The 16034-nt window shown below is 33.5% G+C and overlaps 1 protein-coding gene and 1 non-coding gene across 2 annotated transcripts; one reads left to right on the top strand and one right to left on the bottom strand.

The window, feature by feature from the left end:
• The first annotated feature begins 7882 nt into the window (after positions 1–7882).
• On the top strand, positions 7883–13268 carry LOC115987864 (putative glucose-6-phosphate 1-epimerase). Its single transcript, XM_031111469.1, has 8 exons — positions 7883–9246; positions 9421–9495; positions 10428–10484; positions 10564–10727; positions 11299–11433; positions 11722–11824; positions 12426–12525; positions 12761–13268. The coding sequence occupies exons 1-8, from the start codon at positions 9136–9138 to the stop codon at positions 12952–12954; spliced, it is 939 nt and encodes a 312-aa protein (XP_030967329.1). The 5' UTR covers positions 7883–9135; the 3' UTR covers positions 12955–13268.
• A 374-nt stretch (positions 13269–13642) lies between these two features.
• TRNAM-CAU lies at positions 13643–13714 on the bottom strand. Its single transcript has one exon. It is a non-coding gene; the product is annotated as a tRNA-Met (tRNA).
• Positions 13715–16034: the final 2320 nt, after the last annotated feature.

Below are 16034 nucleotides of genomic sequence, written 5' to 3'. Positions count from 1 at the left end.
CATCTATTGAAGTATTAAACAGAAACTAAGTTATGTTAGGTTCCTCGGACCGCAAACTTAGTGGAAATTAGTACCCTATGACATCTATTGAAGCACTAAATGGGTTTAATGGAAACTAATACGGCCTCTTGTTATTAAAATGCTGGTGCCACAAGGTTCTTAATCATCTATTGAAGATATAAATCCCAAGAGGCCTGTAAGCATCTTTTAATGTATAATTGAAGTATTTCAGACCTAACTTTAACCCACTTTTGAACACTTCCTTAAGTTTCAGTTTATTAGAAAGGATATATATATATATATATACATATCCGAGATGTATCTATGTAACCTCATATATCTATGTAACCTCATAGTCTTAATGGTTATCATCCATTTTTGCTGATAACAGTTAATATGTGTAAGTTATATTTTTCTCTTGTATAGACAAAGGACAATCAAGATGAAACCAACCAAACTAAAACAACAAAACGAACAACACCAAAATAAGGTAAACAACAATTTAAACAAATTTCAAAAAGTAAAAATGCATACTTCATTAAGACATGTCTAAAGAAGAAAACAACAAACAAACGGAAGCAAAATCCCCTACAAAAGTTCTAATTGAATTACAAAATGAGGCCTATTTTTTCAACTTAATTTGAAGCTTGGAGGTTTGGTTGGCCAGTTTGTCTGCCTCAGAGGTAGTTACTCCCTCTTTGTCCTTAACAGCCCCTTCAGCTGGCATGACTGTAGAGGCCAAATCTTGCTGAAAGCCTTGGGAGGCTACCTCTGCCTTAGGGGCAGCTACAGCTTTATCCAAGGATGCTTCTTGGGGGGCACTGGTCTCTTTGGCTGGTTCTTGTTGGCTAGGAGGATGAGGATTCTGAGGCAGAACTTCTTGATTGGGATCAGTAGTTGTGGGAGTCACCTCGGCTTGAGTGGATGGAGGATCCGAGGCGCGGATCGCAGTAGGATAGAACACATTCTCTGCCTTCCTCAACTCAAATGAAGCCTCAACCCCAGCTTGGTTAAGGGCTTCATTCCAAGTTTGGGCGCAGTAAATGCGGCACACCATTGGCACCTCTGCCCTGAGGGTTTCCTCTGTCTCAGCTACCCCAAGGTTGCAACCTTTCTGTTCAGCCTCATTCGTTGCTTGCTCGGCCTCAACCTTTGCCTTCTTGGCCTCCTCCCTGGATTTTTCAGCTTGACTCTTTAACTTTTAGGCCTCTTCTAGCTGCTTTTTAAGAACTGCCATTTGATCCCTGGCGGCCTTCAATTCTTCATTTGCTTCACGCAAGTTCTTCCTCTAATCCTTGGCTTGCCTTTGTGCACCTTCCAAGGCCGAGTCAGCGCTTTTGTGAGCTTACTCCTCAGCAATTAATTTTTTTCTCGCGTCCGCCAGATTGTGCTCGAATATGGTTAATGTTTGTATGGCAGACGCCCGTTTTTTCCTTTCATCCTCTAACTGTTGGTAATAGTTATTGAGCATCTCATCTAGTCTAAACGTGTTTTGGATAACCTAAAAGGAAGAAATCAACACCATAGTCAGTAGAAAGTACACATCCGTGAATAATGATCGTAAAAAGAAAAAGAAAAGAGTTAGCGCTATACCATTCCCAAGTATCTTTTATTGTTAAGGATGAGTTCATTCTTCCTTGCATTTTTTAGTTCGGCCATGTCCTTTGGAAGTAATAAAGCCTCCTCTACAGCCGAGGCTATGTGGCACCCAATGCCACCGTTGAAGTCCCTAATTGATGCATCATCTCTTAGGGGCTCCCCACCGTGCATGAGTGCTGGCAGCTAGGCTTGTGGTTCAGGAGGTTGAGTGTCCGACCTCTCCTGGCCTCACTGTGAAGTATGGCTAGTCTTTTACTGCTTTGTAGCTTGTTGGGCCTCTTCCTCACGGGTCGGATGGGATTTTCCGGTATCTACCACGTCTTTCCCTTTCTGCTCCCTTCGCCTTTTCAAATCGGCAGCTTTAGCTCGGACCAGCTGGGGAGGTTGGTGAGAAAGTTGGTGAGGAGCGGGAGGAGGAGACTTGGTAGGAGGAGGAGGAATCTGAGATTGCGTGGATCTCCCCGGTGCACTCTTCCCGGGCTGATTCTCTATCAGCTCCATTAGACTTCTTTAGGGTTTCCTTTGTACACCCATTTCGTCAAGATCTCCCTCGGAGAGTATAGTTTGATTAAAAATCTCGAAGTCATCCGAGGAGTCTGATACTTCTACAACTTCCTCTGGATTTTCTTTTTCTTCTTCCTCTTTTTCTTCTTCTTCCTTTTTTTTCTTCTACTTCCTCTTCCCTGAGGGAAAGCTGGGATGAAGAGGCTCCTACTGAGACATTGGCAACAAAAAGAGGTTGAGTGTGGGTAGGAAGGGGTATACCTTCTGGAACGACGAACCCCTTGTAGGCGACGCTGATACGTTGGAGCCGAGGATCACGAGCTCTAATTACGTATTTGGGAGCTTGAAAGGTGAATGAGAGAGGTGTGTATCCAAGGATTAAGTGGGCTGCTCAGAGTTGACCGTCAGCTTCGTTCACGTATATTTCAGCTCGCAACACCCTATCCAAACTCGCTTTGTTGACTAGGCGGAGGTTGGGCTTGGTATAGCGCCTATCTGCAAAGTCATTGAATTAAAGGAAAGTTTCATGAGAAACAAAGGTATTGAGACACGGAACAAACAAAGAAAAGATGTAAACTAAAACTCATGAGTCCATGGCTGTACTACCACCTGGTACTCCCTCCTCCGTTGGGCAAGACAAGCCATCGTGCCATTCCCCGAAAAAAATAAAGAAGTCCTCCTTTAAATTTTTGTTTGAAGTGGGAAGGCACTGGATTAGCCTTATTGCGGGATACCTTGATTTGAGGTAGTATCCCTGCCCCTTCAAATTATGTAGATTATACACCCAGTTTACATCATGATGGGTTAGGTTCAAGTTCATTCTCTCATTTAAGGCTTCTATACTTCCCAGGACTCTAAACATGTTTGGGACACACTGTGTGGGAGACAACCTAAAAAATCTAAGCTAGCTTCTAGTAATAGGACCCATGGGAATGGTCATCCCACCTTCTATAAAGGCGATCATGGGAATGACTACCTCCCCCATTCTCCTATTGCCAACCCATTCCCCCTGGGCAGCGTATCTCATACCCACAGTTGGTGGAATCCTATATTTGGCCCGGAAACTTCTCATACCCTCCTCGGATTTAACCACATCTTCGAATTTACCCATTCTCCTAAGGGGTTTCAAAGAAAAATCAATAAGTTTAAGATAAAAGTTAAAAAGAGGTTTCGAGAAGACTTACAGGTTTGAAAAAAGGTCCTCGGACAAGAGTCTAGTGTTTGTAAACGCACAAGGAAACGAAGGAAAGTGACAGGTTCAGTGTATGAGCTCTAGGATTTTGTGATTGATGAAAATAGGAGAGAGAGTTGATTTGAAAAACTATTTATATTGGCTCAGAAGTTACAAGCGGGAAAGTTCCCGCTCGTAAAACAAGAAAAGCCTCCCACCGTTCGATTTAAATCTTGCTGTTGAACGTGGGAGACAGAGGCATCGCCAAAATTTAATGCTAGGCACGCCTTGGATGCTGAAGCGTCAGGAGCGTATCCAAAGCATACCAAAAGACATGAGGAGGTTAGAAATACGGAGTGAAGCCAAAAACGAGACGTAATAAGGACATCAAAATCATCATTTTCTTCCGAGGAGTCGAAAAGTAAGATTTTGAGGGGCTATTGTGAGGACTAGTTACTTAGGAAGTATTGTTAAAAAGGGTACTAACTGGGCCTATGGCCCTATCCGAGAATGTTGGACCATCCGAGGAAGCCCAAATAAGGCTATGAGTAGAATAAAGTTAAGAGAGGAGTAGAGGCAATGTGAGATGGGTCCAATAAGTATCCGAGGACAAAAGTATCCTCGGCAACATGTGTCCGAGATGAATCTGAGTACCTTATCATCACGAACTTACTTCGGGGCTACGTCACAGCTGAAAGTAGGACATTGGACCAGGGATAAGGATAAAAAGGCAGACAAATATCTTCAAAGGCTGTGACCTCCGCATTAATTGCCTCTCAACCAACTCTCTGACCGCATTAATGTGGAAGTGATGCTTGAATAGTGATCAAGCAGCCTTACAGCTACTGATTGATGGTTCCAGGAAGTGTTGGATGGGATAGGAAGGAATCCCCCTAATCTAGCATACACGTGTGTGGTAAGGATGACATGAAGATTGCAGTATATAACCTGGAAGAATGCATTGAAAGTGGAGAGGAACTCTGATACAATTTCTGTCTTGGAGAAAACCATATAAAACAAAGCGCTTATTTTGTTCCGAGGACAAAATTTGATAATCTTATTTGTGTCAAACCATCTTGAATCGTTAAGTTTAATCGTTTTTCTTCTGAGATAAATTTAGTTCTTCTATCCACGCTCTACAAATTTATTGTTCGGGCCATTAGAGTTTGAGCCTAATTCAGTTTTGGGATCAACCCCATTTCAGTCCTTATAATAATCAATTATTCATTCTTTTCCTCAACGCTTGGAGAAACACAAAGAAATTAAAAAAAAAAAAAATGTTTTGTATAGGCTAAGTGATTTGTATATTTGCACATAAACTAAAGCAAAATCTATTTTGCATAACAAATTCATAACATATAAGTGATTTTTGAACTTTATTGGTTATATTTTAGGTTTCATGTTATTTTATTTGAGCCTATGCTGCTGCTATGGTCATTGCTTGAGGCTTGAGCTAGTGAAAAATAAAAAATGCACGTGTAGGGAATCTGGCAACCGGATGGGCCAAAAAGTCACAAGGCTGGGCACATGATGTCAAACCCTAGGCCATAGGCAGAGTGCCAAAATGACTTTGAAAAGACTCGCGGCTTTTGTCCCCTGTTTCAATAACCTTAACCATTGCTTTATGTCTTGTACATCTTTTCCAAGCAAAAGTTTTTAATGTTCTTTGACCATCATTAAAGTTATTATTCACCCATCAACCTCTATATTCTTATATTGAATGTAAATTTAAGTGCAATCTGTAAAATTATTCTGAGCAGGGAACAAAGATTATTTCTTACAAAAAAAAAAAAAAAACCCTCTTATTTATAAATCATGCGTAGAGTTTCCATAATTGATGACTCTTCAATCTACATTTCATTGGGAATCTTTCTAAAAAGGATTTTATTAATATATACCCTTATAGCATATATTATAATAATTTAAAAAAAAAATAAAAAAATAGTTAACTTTTTTTTAATTACTTTCAATTTCCTATAAAATGTTTTCTAAAAATCATGTTTATTCTTTTTAAAAATTAGTTATTTTTTAGTATTATAAAATAACTCCCACAAGTTCATAGTCATAGACTCTCCATAATTTAATTGCTGGTATTTTTGTTATGGTATATAATATAAATTCGCCAAAAGTATTGTAAACTTTCTATGTGGAACAAGTCTATTTAAAATACAAATCCGCTTCCTTTCACTCACAAATGAAAATATGTTGGTTCTATATTTTAAAAATAATAAAATAATATAACAAGCTCACAACAAATTAAACGCATTTTCAAATATTAATTTAATATTTTCATAAGATAAATGATGTGCATGTGATGTGTAAATAATTTATGATAGTAAGATTAGTAAGATTTTTTTTGTTTTTGTTTTTTAGAGAGTTTCAACCTATGGTTCGCTCTTGATGATAGAACCAAAACACCAATAAGTTTTTGGTGTAGGTGGGAATTAAACCTTAGGTATCTTATTCAACCATATGAGACTTTACCAGTTGAGCTAACTGGAACCCATAGTAAGATTAGTAAGAACTAAATATCATTGTTATATGACTTCTTGTTGAGGCATTAATATCTTGTTTTCCTTAAAAGAGTTTTGTGCCACCATGGGAGAATATTCTACATATGTCTCAACTAGTGCGGTGGGTTCATTAAAAAATTCCATTAAATAAAGATTAAAGTACCCTTAAAATTTGGGTTTTTTTTTTTTTTAAATTTTAAAATTTTTTAATTTTGACTTTTATGTTTCAAAATTTTTATTTTGGTCCATCATGTTTGATTGCATTTTCATATTGGCCATTTTTGTTTCAAATTTTCATTTTCATTTAAGCCAAACTGAAACATGAATGACCAAAATTTTGAATCTTGCCACCTTCATTTACCCACAAAATAATATACATTAAATTATCCTAATGTGTATTTTTTATTTATCATTTTTACATATTTGCATGTACATTCACAGGGCTTTATTGGTACCCATCTCAAGAGTGGCAAGATTCCTCCTCTTTATTTATTTATTTTTTTTAAACATCGATAATTAAGGTTGGAAGGGATTTAAATCTCGAATGTCTTTGTTGAAAATACTAGAAAGTGTCAATTGAGCTATATGGCTCTTGATATCAAAATTCTTTTTTAGAACTAGCATATATAAGAACTATAGCCAGAATTTTATCGCAATATATTGAGAAATAAATTACAAAGATAATGGGATTAATGGGATATAAATATTTTGTAACAACAATATAAATTAATGGAGTATAATATTCCATAATAAATTTTGTAACAAAAAAATTATGAATATATTTATTTATTTTTATGAAAATGCACCAACACAAATTATAATAACTTTATACTTCTTCTTTTTTTCTTTGCTTTATACTTTTTTTTTTCAATCTTAATAACTTTTAACATCTATGTTTTTTTGCTAAGTAACTTTTAGTGTCTGTGTTGATATATCTTTAAATGTGGTATGATATTTGACTTGTAAAGAACGTCATGTTGTAGATCTATACAATTGCGAATGTGACTTATGCCTTCTTGTATACATGATGGACACGCTTTCCATAAGACGGAGATGGAGTGCGCTGAAATAAATCCATAAGATGAATTAAATAATAATAATAAATCAATAAGATGGAGTACAATAACTTTAAAGTGAGAGAGAGAGAGAGAGAATTATTAATTATTACACAATTTTAAGGGAAAATTACACAAAAAGCTAATGTGTTTCTTCCATATAACTCATAATTCTTTGAAATTTTGAATATAATACTCAATCACTAGTTGTATTGTTTTATATATAAATCATTAAATATCCATATAAATTAATTTAAAAATACATTAATATAAATAAACAATAAGTTGCTTATGTGATAACTAGTGTATATATCTAAGTTGTATTTTTACATAAAATAATACTATAAGTGGTTTTGTGTATTTTTCTCCAATCTATATATATGGAATATACATGCATAGTTTGATTCAAACGTCAATTCAAATGTAGATGCCTTGGCAAGTTCCAATTCAAAATTTTTTTGTCATTATTCATACACCATTATTAGTAAATCTAAATTTAAATAGCTAATAATATTTTAATTAATTGGACATGAACGCACGTAAGCTGTAAACCCGTCCTCATCTCTTTGGAGTTTGAACTCATCCAATTATGTGATTCTTTAAAAAAAAAAAAAAATTTATGCGATTATGATGCACGTGGGCCACAAAATCAAAAGTTTTTCTGTATCTTTTAACTTAATTTTTAGGTATTTGTGAAGTATAGAAAATGATGTTTTTTTTCTCTCACATTCATAATAGGGTTCATTTATTAAATTTATTGTAAAATCTACCATAAATATAAAAGGAAAAAATACCATTTTTTTTGTACTATGAAATTACCTAAAAATTTTCCTCTCTTTCAATGGTTAAAAAAAAACCTTTGGATGGTTATTTGGATATCCTTAGCTTTTCATGAACTCACTGTGCAACGGTGCAAGCAAAGCAATCCTCTTTCTAGTTTTGTTTCTTTAATGGTCACCCTCACTTTTTTTTATTCCTTTCCTTAGTCTACATTGTCAATTTTTATTTTTATTTTTATTTATTTTTGATGTCATCAACACTGTCAAGTTGGTGATACTAATATCCGATAGAAAGACAAGATTTACATTAAAAATAGTAGCTGTCTTAATCTTAAAATCCACACCCAAAAAAAAAAAAAAAATCTGAAATTCCTTATTTCAAAATATTGACCGTTTGTACAGCTTTCCTTTCAGGTACTTCTCGTATCTCCACGTCCTAGATCAATGCAACTGTAGCAACAACGAAAAAAAAAAAACCAAGACCACGCCATTTTTTTTCTCATTGTCATATTATATGATTATTTTTTGGCCTTTTTTTATTTTTATTTTTAATTCTTGCTTCTCATGCTTCAATAGTAAGAACCCTTTATTTATTTTTGTTTTTTTTGGTTCCTTTGAATTCTAGTTTCATTTTTTAAATACAAAAATTTTAAAATTTTTTCGGGGAAAAGTTGTTGCTTGAACAGTTGAAATAACTTGGCCATGCATAAAGTTCGTTTTTTTGTTTTGTTTTTTGAAGTTGTTCAATGGGCACTAGTTTAATATCATTTTTGAACATTTTACCTCCCAAAGAAACAATTTTGAACATTTTAATTCAAGTGGGGTAGTTCTGTAGAGGTTTTTTACTTCTGAAATTCCTGAACTTTTCTGGGTTTTGAAATCTGTTGGGTTTTCTTAGAACTTGGTTTTGTTTGGTACTGAGGTAATTACAGTTATACTTCTTGATAGCTTTGATATTTTCTTTAGTTTTTTTATTTGATGGGTTTTTGAAATTGGAATTGGGTTTTGTTTCAGTAGCAAAGTTTGAATTTTAGGATAAAAAGATATTCATAAAATTTGGTTTTTGACTTTAGGAGTAAGTTTGATTGTCTTTGTTTTGATTAAATATGGCAAGCTTCTGGGAATTTTTTTGTGAAATTTAGGTGTTGGACGGTTTTTCTATTCAGTTGCCAAATGGTCCACTTTTGGAGTTTCTGTATTTGAATTATAGGGTTTCAGTGGCATTTTCTTAGATATTAGCATTTTGGGGTGTGAGTTGTTTTATTAGATCTGAGGGATGGAGGCAATGAAAGATTAGGAAAGTTACATTGGGAATTGGGTTTTGCTTCAAGTCACAAGACCAAAGTTTTATCACATATAATTCAACTCTTATAGTGAACTTTGTGCTTCTTTTCATTCATTAGTCTTAGTGTTCTTTGTGTTTGGAGAGTTTCAATTTTAGCTTAGAAGTCCAGAGGAGTGTTCAAATTATAGTAGGAGAGGGAAAAATTTTGCAATTTTGGCTGTGTTTCAAGATGTGGCATTCGGCAGCAGTATGGGATTATAGGGCAGCAACTGAAATCACAAAGGACTGGAATGGGATTAATCAGTTCTTGCTTCGGAACCCACAAGGCGCTTCAGCACGGGTGAGAACTCTCCCTTCATCCTTGTGTTGGTTCAATTGAAGCAAAAAATTCAATGTACTCTTAATAAACCAATACTTAATAGGAAAATGCATACTGTGTAGCATATATAGTTTCTGTTTGATTGTGGGTAATTAATGGCTTAGAGATTTGATGATTTCTCTTTTGGTGATATAGGTTAGCTTACATGGAGGACAGGTAACTTCTTGGAGGAATGAGCATGGAGAAGAACTCCTATTCACTAGTAGTAAGGTGTGGATGTCTAATTCAATCGTTTTATGGTTTTCCTATGTTAATTTTTTGCTCTGTCTTGTCTGACCCTTGGATCTGAAAAGGAAGTCATGTTAGGTATTAGTCAAAGTAGTCTGGCGAAGAGAAGATTAGAAGAGGATTCCTAGAATCCTAGCCTTTCAATTGAATTGATAGTTCCACCACCCTTCGTCCCTTCCATTTAAAATTGTATAATATGCTAATTTGGTACTGAGTTGTAACATTTTTGAGTTGCTGAAGATTACTTTGATTGCACACAATAAATGAGGCTACTTATTTGGGTAATTTATGCAACCAATTGAGCAGTATGTAGACGAGGAAGTTTCATGCATCATAGCCTTTATTTGATGGAAGTTCTAGTTGAAATAGATGACTTTTATTGTTCTTTAGAGTCCAAAAGCTTAAACAACCATTTACACAAAAATTTTAAATGTAAGAGAATGGTTAAATTTATATATTTCAACATTTGCATTGTCAAATGACACTATTTTGCCAACTATCGTGAAATGCCCATTGTTGATGTTTGGATGGTGCTTACCTAGGACCTATATGATTGTGATATATCAATATTTAAAGCTTGGCTGACCAAGCAATTTGTTGGTATTACCAATCTGAAGCAGGATAATTCATTTTGGTGATTGTTGATGAAATATAAAGTTATAAAGGTTAGCTGCATTTTTAGTGTGGAAATTCAATTGAGTTTGTTGCTTCACAGAGATGTCGTGGACAGGACAGACAGGCCTTTACCAAATTTTTGAAAAAATAAAATTTAATTTGTAAACTAGTAAACTAAGAGTTGGCCTATCAGTCAGGTGTCTGCCACTTAGTGGCTAAATTAGCAACAACTATTGCATCGAATTCTACCTGCTAGAGATACAAAGATGATTCACTACCTTTTTTTTATAAAAATGTAGGCCATTTTCAAGCCCCCGAAAGCAATGCGGGGAGGAATACCCATTTGTTTCCCACAGGTACTTTAGTCATTCTTGTTTGCATTCATATATTTGAAATTTTTTTTCACTGATGCATCTTATTTTAATGCCTTTTAAGTTTGGAAACTGCGGATCACTAGAACAGCATGGATTTGCAAGGAACAAGATTTGGACAGTTGATGATAATCCTCCACCTTTGCACCCAAATGATTCCCATGGGAAATCCTTCATTGACTTACTCCTTAAACCATCCGAAGAAGACCAAAAGGGCTGGCCCCACAGGTATGAGTTTGGCTGCTGTTATAACTGAAATTACAGGATGTAGCATTGAAATATGATAGTTTGCACTCAGTCTTGAACTAACTCCTATATTTCCAATGCTTAAGTTTGCACCATCAATTTTGTTGTCAATGGAATATTTAGTGGATGAAATATGAAGTCTTTTATGGTCTGCATGACTACGGTTTTATTGATTTTTGAATCGAGTGGCACTACTGGTTAGCCTGAAAAAGAAATAATAGACAAAATATTAGCAAAAATTAAGTGGTAACACAGAGTCTTGAATTTAGTTTTCTTATTGTTGTTAAAATATTGGAACTGTGTACAGAAATTTCAAAAGTTCAAATGTCTTGAAATCAAAACGTAATGCTAACTAATTAGACGGTAACTTAGAACCGTAGTCATCTATGGATTGGTTTGGCTTTCCTGAGTGAGGTAATAGCTTCACAAACTTGCAGTGAATCCTTTGCACTGCAGAACACACTACAGCCTATATTGACCTATTTCTTTATCTGCGTTTCAAGGGATGATATGTTGTTGCTAACATAATTTTACTTTTTTTCTTCCTTTCCAGCTTTGAGTTTCGTCTTAGGGTCTCTCTTACAACAGATGGAGATCTGATACTGATATCACGAGTTAGGAACATCAATGGCAAGCCTTTTAGTTTCTCATTTGCCTATCACACATACTTGTCAGTTTCTGACATAAGGTATGGATTATTACTTTTTGAACTTTAAAAGAAAAACAAAAATCACATGTAAAAAATATTACAAAGCAGAATCATATTTATTTGGAAAAAAAAGGAAAATGAAAAGCAACTTCTCCATTCTTTATATTTCTTGTAAATATTAGAGAATAGTGAAAATACCTTTGCACTTCCAAATTGTACCTATCTTCTAGTAAAGCCATACAAGTTATGGTTTTTCTGCTTCTTTAATTATGAATGTGTTTTTCTGGATGTGTTAGTTTGCACTTATAATGTACATGGTGTCCACAGTGAAGTAAGAATAGAAGGTTTGGAGACTCTTGATTACCTAGACAATCTTTGTCAAAGAGAACGTTTTACGGAACAAGGAGATGCCATAACTTTTGAATCTGAGGTAAATTTTCTGTAGTTTTATTTTGTGATCCGAGCCATCTGACACATTAGAAGTTATATATTAGTTGGGAGAATCTAGATTTAGAGAATGGTGTGAAATTTCTAAAACAGGTTGAATGAAAAAAATGTTATTAGATCATATCAGAATGTTGAATTTCTTTTGATGAAGTTTTGCTCCATGTTTCAATTGCCCTGAAGCAGTACTTCCCTTGTCTGACCCAAAATGTGTTTGTGAGTGAGTGTGTCTGTTTTTCCCTTAAACTTTGAGTCAGAACTTAAGGTTTCAATTGTGAGAGAGTTAGAAATTGATGACTGAGAGAAATTCAATTTTCAAGACTGATACAGGGAGAAACATGGTTGAAATTGTAATTTCCATGGCCTAAAATTTGCAGTTAGTCTTATTCTCAAATTTTAGATTGCTTAAATCAAGCCTTTTCAATTGTAGTTGTTTCACAAGTATAACATAGAAGCAAAGTATGGTATTTTATAATTATTCATTACTTGTATAAAAATAAATAATTATCATGTCATTACTGTTATTTTGGGTGCAAAACAAGTGCTTTGGATTGAAGATTTCTTGTTTTCCTATATTTTCCTTGCAGATGGATCGAGTTTATCTTAGTTCTCCTAATGTGATTGCAGTCCTTGATCATGAAAAAAAGCGGACATATGTTATAAGAAAGGAAGGGCTACCAGATGCTGGTAAGTTGCCATACATTTGAGGAAGTACAGCACCACAACCAATAAAGAAAGAAGAATTCTGAAAGTTTTTCTAGGCATAAATTATGATCATAATCAAAGTTTTATAATGAGTGGACCAACTAAGATGTATTCATAAATCATAATCATGGGTTTATATCCATTGGTTCATGTGCATCAACATGAAATGGTCATCATTATGATGTTTGGTCTGACTGTGTTCTTTTCCTTATTACAGTGGTCTGGAATCCATGGGATAAGAAATCAAAATCAATGGTAGATTTGGGTGATGAGGAGTACAAACAGATGCTTTGTGTTGATGGAGCAGCAATTGAGAAACCTATCACTTTGAAGCCAGGCGAGGAATGGACAGGGCGATTGCAGCTCTCAGTTGAGCCTTCGAGTTTCTGCAGCGAGCACCTCAATCTTTAGGAGAGGTCCTTTGAGGAATGATACAAAATTTCAAGAGCACAATGTGGTTCTTTTGTTCTTTTTCTGTCCTTATAGGAAACCATAGTTAAATCTTATGTAATAGCTCTCTACTCTTTTTTGATAAAATAATAGCTCTCAAGTTGTAGAAATTGTGCAATGATACTTAAGATGTACTTAGTGCTTTGTAATACCTCAGACAATAGAGGATAGAGGATTGTGGGGAAAGCCGCATTTTTAATTGAATGGCTGCCCCAGGAAAGTGGGTACCAATTATTCCTTCTATAATATCACTATCTTATTCCTTTCTCTTTTAATGGTAATTTAAAATTCTTGGTTTAATTCTATACCAAATTGTCAAAAAAGGTTTTTATTTTTTATTTTTTTTTAAATCATCATCCTATTCCTTTTTCTCTTTTATAGTATTTAAAAAAAAAAACATTGGGAAGCTGGGGAAAGCCGCATTTTTAATTGAATGGCTGCCCCAGGAAAGTGGGTACCAATTATTCCTTCTATAATATCACCATCTTATTCCTTTCTCTTTTAATGGTAATTTAAAATTCTTGGTTTAATACATTAATTCTATACCAAATTGTCAAAAAAGGTTTTTTTTTTTTTTTTTTTAAATCATCATCCTATTCCTTTTTCTCTTTTATAGTATTTTTTAAAAAAACATTGGGAAGCTACTCTTTATCAGAGCCAGGTTTCGATCCTAGGACCTGTGGGTTATGGGCCCACCACGCTTCCGCTGCGCCACTCTGATTGTTATTACAATTTTAGGAACTAATGTTATTTATTTTAATGAATTTTTCCTCCCTTTATATTTATATATATATATATATATATATTTTTTTTTTTGGTCAAAGAGAAACCCGTTAAACTCCTCTTATATTAATTTTATTGAATGTGAATTTTGAAAATTTAATTGTTGGATTGCATGTTCTTATTATATTCTCTATAAAATTTGAAGAAAATCAAAGATCTAGCTATGTCATTAATCAAATTTTTACATTTCAGGTTTTTTTTTTTTCCCCTAAAATTATGTATGAAAAATAAGTTTATTGATCAAAATAGTAAATAACATCTAATTTGAAAGAAATTTGACATGTATATTAAGAACATAAATAACATGCAATCTAAGAGTTATATTTTCAAAATTCCTATTTAATAAAAAGATATATGAGGAGTTTGAAGGATTTCTCTCCAAACTCCTTTGGTTTGCCATGCATATTTATATTCAAAGTTCAAACAACATAAATCTATGCAAGTAAACCATTCAAAATTGTGCCAAAAAATAATTCTAATAAAAAAGACTTAATTCCTTTGTTATCAACCAAAAAGTGCTTGACTAATATGAAAGTACATCATATTCCTTTGGTTATAAATGAGAGCGTTTGAAAGTTTGTATTGTATGTTTAATTTTGAACGTCGTTTTTGTTCTTTTGTTTTTTGCAAAATATTTTGTGGAAATTAATCCTTCTCGCCTACAATTAAGATTTGTGCCAGTGTCTATTAGTGCTACTGTGTTGATTCGATATTTTTTGTTTATGACTATATAATATTGACATGATATTTTTACTGATTTCTGTGAATAATTGAATGTCAATTGTATTTTGGAGTTCATCTTGTTGATCTTCTTAATTTTTTTGTCTTAAAAATATATTGTTGTTTGAATATTTCAGAGTTTTTTTTTTTTTTTTTTTTTTTTTTTTTTTTTTTTTTTTTTTTTTTTTTTTGAGAATATTTCAGAGTTAGTAGGAGAGTGTCTTATTGGTATTTCTCAAAAGTTTGTTCATTTACATCCCACATCATTTTTTTTTTTTTTTTTTGAGGAAAACATCCGACATCATTAATTGTACTCTTTGAATTTATATGTCCATTTTCAGCACAAAAAAAAAAAAAAAAATCAATTGTGTCTGTTGATTCTCTAGGTCTTTTTATTTTCGTTACTTGGTTTATTTCTTTTGTAAATCTTGCATAGTGATTTCATTTTTTTTTTTTTTTTTTAATATCATGTGATAGAGTATGAGGAGTTCTTTCATAATCAACAATTGATTATCTTAATTTCGTTAGATATTCTCCTTTGATTTTTGGATCATAAATTCTTTTTGACAGATTCTAAAATTAAGTTTTGAAATCTTGAAACTACATTTATATATTTATGAGCACATTTTTCTAAGCAATTACAAGATTTGATATGTTTCTTTTCACTTTGTGATCCTAGATTCCTAGTTCGTGTTTGGAACTTGAAGAAGAGGAAGTTTATTTCGTCAATTTTATAAAGAAGAGGTGTAGTTATGAGGTTTAATTTGTTAGATACTTTTTGTATTAAAAGAAATCTTAGATACTTATCCATAATTTATCTCACTTTTTAAATTACATGATTTGATTTGTTACACCTTCAAATTTAAGAGCTAAAATGTAACTTTCCCTAGATTTAAATTTAGAAAATAAAATTGTTAATCAATGTTCAAATTTAAAAGTAATGCAAAATGTCAAGTCATTAACAATGGTTTTGGATGGAGGAGGAGGAGAGGGAAGGGATGAAAGAGATTTAAATGACATTGATTGGATGTTTTTAAAGTGAGAGGAGAGAGAAGGTTTGAAGGGATACCTCTCCAATCTTGACGCAAATGTGGCTACATTGGAGCATTCATTTGTGTTTAAACTGATTGTGCATCTTGATGCAAATTGATTGTGTAGTAGTATAAGTTGCAATAGCATCAAAGTCATGTGGTGTTTGAGCATTCATTTGTGTTTAAACTGATTGTGTAGTAGTAGATTTTACCAGTTGAACTAATTAGAATTCTACCTAATAACTACCTAGTAGTGTGTTATAAGCAACTCATTTTTCATATAATTCTAAATCATATCGTAGCTCATCACTTTCCCTACATTAAATCCCCTTACTTTAAAGTGCCCCAAATTGGGAAAATTGAATGGGAGAAGTACTAATTACATTATATTAAAATATTTTAAATGATCAAATTTGCACTTATGATTTTAATTTATATCTATTTATTTAAATTAAACAAAAAAGGTGTTCAAGTAATAGCCAATTGGTAATGACATAAATTTTGACT

Source organism: Quercus lobata, chromosome 4 (genome assembly GCF_001633185.2).
Source record: "Quercus lobata isolate SW786 chromosome 4, ValleyOak3.0 Primary Assembly, whole genome shotgun sequence".
Taxonomy (NCBI): Eukaryota; Viridiplantae; Streptophyta; class Magnoliopsida; order Fagales; family Fagaceae; genus Quercus; species Quercus lobata.
Note: the sequence above shows the minus strand (reverse complement) of the source record. Positions and strands in the feature narration are given on the sequence as shown.

Coding starts and splice junctions, on each gene's coding strand:
- LOC115987864 (XM_031111469.1), top strand. CDS start 9,136: ATGTGGCATTCGGCAGCAGTATGGGATTATAGGGCAGCAACTGAAATC. Junction 9,496..10,427: donor TCCTATTCACTAGTAGTAAG/GTGTGGATGTCT, acceptor ATAAAAATGTAG/GCCATTTTCAAGCCCCCGAA. Junction 10,485..10,563: donor TACCCATTTGTTTCCCACAG/GTACTTTAGTCA, acceptor ATGCCTTTTAAG/TTTGGAAACTGCGGATCACT.